At 30.8% G+C, this 4,856-nt stretch overlaps 2 protein-coding genes across 2 annotated transcripts in view; one reads left to right on the plus strand and one right to left on the minus strand.

The window, feature by feature from the left end:
* The first annotated feature begins 530 nt into the window (after positions 1 to 530).
* On the plus strand, positions 531 to 1,245 carry LOC119610126 (NADH dehydrogenase [ubiquinone] 1 alpha subcomplex subunit 7). Its single transcript, XM_037965229.1, has 3 exons — positions 531 to 622; positions 693 to 767; positions 880 to 1,245. Exons 2-3 carry the CDS (start codon positions 705 to 707, stop codon positions 1,114 to 1,116), a joined length of 300 nt encoding a protein of 99 aa, XP_037821157.1. The 5' UTR covers positions 531 to 622; positions 693 to 704; the 3' UTR covers positions 1,117 to 1,245.
* Positions 1,246 to 1,284: 39 nt separating this feature from the next.
* Positions 1,285 to 4,856, minus strand: part of LOC119610121 (cytochrome P450 4d2-like) — an 11,890-nt gene continuing 8,318 nt past the window's right edge. Inside the window, 4 exon segments of the mRNA XM_037965223.1 lie at positions 1,285 to 1,619; positions 1,673 to 2,044; positions 3,375 to 3,565; positions 3,619 to 4,075. Of these exon segments, the coding sequence (XP_037821151.1) occupies positions 1,285 to 1,619; positions 1,673 to 2,044; positions 3,375 to 3,565; positions 3,619 to 4,075 (1,355 nt within the window).

Here is a 4,856-nt window from a genome sequence, read left to right on the forward strand (position 1 = left end):
CTAATGCAAATGTATGAGCATCATAGAATGAAATCGCGATGGTGTTTGAGTAAAAACTAAGCGCGAAACTTACCCTCGAAATTTTCCAGCATACTTTTGACATCATCTTTAAGACGCACTTGATAGGATTTTAATAAAGCTTCTTTAGATTGTGTTATTGAACGATTTGAAGTCATTTTTATTTAATTTTGGAGGACGATATAAATTTGCAATAAATTTGTAAACAAAAAGTGCAAAATAATAAAAATAAATCTTATAAATATTGTACAGCTGTTTTCAGCGTTGCCAACTTAATTTGGAGAAATAAATCGCTGTACATCAGTTTCTTCCAGTAGTTAACTTGTTTGATTATAAATATAATATGATAATTAATAGATTTTATGTTTTAAATTCTACAATATACATATAACAATTAATTCGTTTTTGTTTTCTTAAATTGATATTAAAATAAAAAAATATGAAATAATTTTTATAAATAAGTTCCTTTTACATTTTAAACGGCGTTACCATTTTTCTTATAAAACCGCTGCATTTACAGTCTTTTAACTCTATTGTGAATTATTGTGTTTAATTTATTTTGACAGTTAGTTTTGTTGTTGTTGTTAATTGACAGTTTGTCTAGGTAAGTTTTTGTGAGCGAAATTTTTTGCAAAAATATTTATTAATTTTCCTCGAAATTTATTTATTTTAAGTTCAAAACAATAATGTCAGTGGCTCGCCGTGATATTGGACCCTTCCTCCAGCGTATACGTGCCTTTTTGTTGGGCGTAAGTATTCCATGACTGTAAAAACTATGCGCTAATCAACCCTCTAGTGGGGTTATGTAAGGTTGGCTACTATTAAATTATTCCTATTAATGAAAGCTTTTCTATTTCTCAGCGTGAACACACATTGGCTTTGCGTTTCGAAGATGGTCTAGCCGATCGTACACAACCACCACCAGATGTACCCGGTGGCCCCGCACATGTGCTCTCCGCCAATTACTATTGCACCCGAGATCCTCGCCGTTTGGTAGATCCTCCAATTGATTTGGTACAACAGAAATTGTTGGCTGGTGAGGATGCCAAACCTGCTGCTAAATTACCTACTCCCGGTCAAGTGTATAAATGGGATTAGAGTGAAATAAATGGAGTTTTGTTTACAAAATAGTTAAAATTTTATTTAAGAGTGTTTTTAATGGAAGAACAAGGAATGGATTATTAATAAACATCTACATGAAGGCGTACGGCAAAATTTACCGATTAATGCAAGGAACTTTTTTTTATTAAATTTGTTCAAAAATTATTATTCTCTTAATTTCAAACCCATATTTATACCATTCGACGAACGCATAACCACTGATACCATTGCAACAACATCGGGACCCAAAGGCAAAAACTCATAATGACGCAGTAGACAACTAACTATGGATTTAATTTCCAACATTGCAAACTTTTGTCCAATACAATTACGAGGCCCCGCACTAAATGGCAAAAAGGCAGAAGTATGCATTTTCTCATTATTTTCGTCTGAAAAACGTTCTGGTAAAAAATCATTAGGCCGGGGAAAATAGTCAGAATCCCGGCACATAACATAAATCAATATCATAATATCAGTACCCCGAGGTATGATGTTATTTCCTAAAAATATAGAAATAATTAAAATATTTTTATAAAAAACTATCTCCGCATACCAATTTTAAAATCTTCCTCCGTTGTTCGTCCAATAATTGGTCCTGGAGGATATAAACGTAATGCCTCCTTTATAACACATTCCAAATATTTAAGCTCTTGCAGTTCACTCATGCCCACAGATTTATTTTTGTCGGGTCCTATTATTCTTAATATTTCGTCGTATACTTTTTGTTGCACCTCAGGATGACGTGAAAGTAAATATAGAATAAAGGATATAGCACAGGTAGTGGTATCATGTCCTCCAAATGTAAAATTATCAACTTCTTCGTGAATATCTCTGTTTGTTAAAGGTTTGCCATCGATGGTCGATTGCAGTAGTACATCTAAAAATGCCCGGTTCTTCTTGATGTCCATCTCCTCATACTCATTTGCTAAAATTTTAATGCAAAAATAAAGAATCCTTTTTTCTAACATTTTTCTATAGAAAACTTTTGTCTCAAACAATTATGTCTGTTTTCTATAGGAAACTGTTGTTTCGAACAATTTTCTATAGAAAACTGTTGTCTCGAACAATTTTCTATAGAAAACTGTTGTCTCGAACAATTTTCTATAGAAAACTGTTGTCTCGAACAATTTTCTATAGAAAACTGTTGTCTCGAACAATTTTCTATAGAAAACTGTTGTCTCGAACAATTTTCTATAGAAAACTGTTGTCTCGAACAATTTTCTATAGAAAACTGTTGTCTCGAACAATTTTCTATAGAAAACTGTTGTCTCGAACAATTTTCTATAGAAAACTGTTGTCTCGAACAATTTTCTATAAAACTGTTGTCTCGAACATTTGTCTATAGAAAACTGTTGTCTCGAACATTTGTCTATAAAAAACTGTTGTCTCGAACAATTTTCTATAGAAAACTGTTGTCTGAACATTTTCTATAGAAAACTGTTGTCTTGAACAATTTTCTATAGAATACTGTTGTCTTGAACAATTTTCTATAGAAAACTGTTGTCTCGAACTTGTTTATAGAAAACGGTTGTCTCGAACATTTGTCTATAAAAACTGTTGTCTCGAACAATTTTCTATAGAAAACTGTTGTCTTGAACATTTTTCTATAGAAAACTGTTGTTGAACAATTTTCTATAGCTGTGTCTGAACAATTTTCTATAAACTGTTGTCTCGAAAATTTTCTATAGAAAACTGTTGTCTTGAACAATTTCTATATAAAACTGGTGTCTCGAACAATTTTCTTATAAAACTGTTGTCTCGAACATTTTTCTATAGAAAACTGTTGTCTCGAACAATTTTCTATAGAAAACTGTTGTCTCGAACAATTTTCTATAGAAAACTGTTGTCTCGAACAATTTTCTATAGAAAACTGTTGTCTCGAACAATTTTCTATAGAAAACTGTTGTCTCGAACAATTTTCTATAGAAACTGTTGTCTCGAACAATTTCTATAGAAAACTGTTGTCTCGAACAATTTTCTATAGAAAACTGTTGTCTCGAACAATTTTCTATAGAAAACTGTTGTCACGAACAATTTCTATAGAAAACTGTTGTCTCGAACAATTTTCTATAGAAAACTGTTGTCTCGAACAATTTTTTATAGAAAACTGTTGTCTCGAACAATTTTCTATAGAAAACTGTTGTCTCGAACAATTTTCTATAGAAAACTGTTGTCTCGAACAATTTTCTATAGAAAACTTTTCTAAGTAAATAGAGCTTTGTTATAGGGTTTGAGATCTGATCGTGTTTACTTACCATTATTATCAAGATCTTTAATCGTTTTCGTCAACTCGGCTCTTCTCTCGTTGATAAGTCTTTCGGTAAATCTGTGTAATATCTGAACATTTTTCAGAAGTTTACTATAAGTTTTATAGGATAATAGCTTAAAGGTGAAATCGAAATGTTCCAAAGGTCTTAGAAAACGTGATCCAACGATATGAAAAAGACTAGCAAGAAAAGTGTAAATGAAACTGTAGATTTTAAACCAAAATAGTAGTACCTCTCTAAAGCCTCCATATAGGCTAAACCATCTGGACTGTGGGCACTCATTTCTACACCCATTGTAGTTTGAAGTAAAATATTTAAAGTTGTTAAACATACCACGGGTACTATGTCAATAACTTGTTCACCATTGGCTTTATCACGTAGCTGATGGACCATATCATGGGCCTGTTGATCAAATATTTTCACAAATTGTTCCAGTAACTTATAGTTGAAGGTGGACATAATAATCTTACGACGTTTCTGCCATTTTGTACCCGAACTCAAAAGTATACCATCACCCAGCCATAATGATAATTGATCGTAGAAAAAAGGTTTATTAATAAGACGTGGACTATTTAGAATATGCTGGACATAGTCGACATCTTGTACTATCAAAATACATTTATTCAGGGACCATAAACGATAGATTTTGCCATATTTAAGTTGACAACTTTTAAAGAATTGGATAAGATCTGGAAATTTTATATTTGTGATTATTTTAAGTGTTTGAGGTTTTGAATTTATTTGGTTTTATACTTTCTACATTTAAGCCTATAACCAGTAAGATATCGCCTAGTACAGGCAATGTTAGCTTAGAACCACCCACACCACCGGCTTTTAAAATTTCATTTATACGTTTTTTCCTTAAATAATCGGCGAGTATTAAAATTGTTAAAATTATTAAAATTAAAGCGAAAAACATTTTTAATTAATAACGATATTAGTTCTAACTTTAATAGATTTACTAAGACTAACAGTGGTTTATGAAATGCCGAATGTTTTTATTAATTTTAAATTATGTATGAAATGAAATTATTCGTATTATAAAAAGTGGGTATTTCGTAGAAATAAAAAAAAACTAATTTTACACTAAAATATAGTCCTCTAATATGTAAACGTATAATTAATTTGAAAATGTAAACGGGTTTTGAGAAATATCTATTTTTGTCCAAATTCTCTTTTCACTCATCCTCCCAAATCTGCTAAAACATTTGAACTCATTAGAAATCATTTCTAAATATTTCTTTAAATGAAAACTCCCACATTTTAATACGAATACAAGTTATAACTTGAACTTTGTATATAGAGTTTACACTTGAAGTTGTTGTATTACATTATATTAATAAAATATGTAAATTTAAAGACTATGGGCCGATAACTCTTCATCAAAGTTTTAATTTTAATAATCATTCTGTAAAAGTTCTGATTGACGTAATTCTAAAAAACTAGTTATTGGCTCTGAAACTTGTTTAA

Source organism: Lucilia sericata, unplaced genomic scaffold, assembly GCF_015586225.1.
Source record: "Lucilia sericata isolate MDLA Ls3-8-SP2 unplaced genomic scaffold, ASM1558622v1 Contig001121F_arrow, whole genome shotgun sequence".
Classification (NCBI taxonomy): Eukaryota; Metazoa; Arthropoda; class Insecta; order Diptera; family Calliphoridae; genus Lucilia; species Lucilia sericata.

What these genes read in the sequence shown, in the direction of transcription:
- LOC119610126 (XM_037965229.1), top strand. Translation starts at nt 705, where the DNA reads ATGTCAGTGGCTCGCCGTGATATTGGACCCTTCCTCCAGCGTATACGT. An exon ending in TACGTGCCTTTTTGTTGGGC is followed by an intron (nt 768 to 879) that starts GTAAGTATTCCA and finishes TCTATTTCTCAG; the next exon opens with CGTGAACACACATTGGCTTT.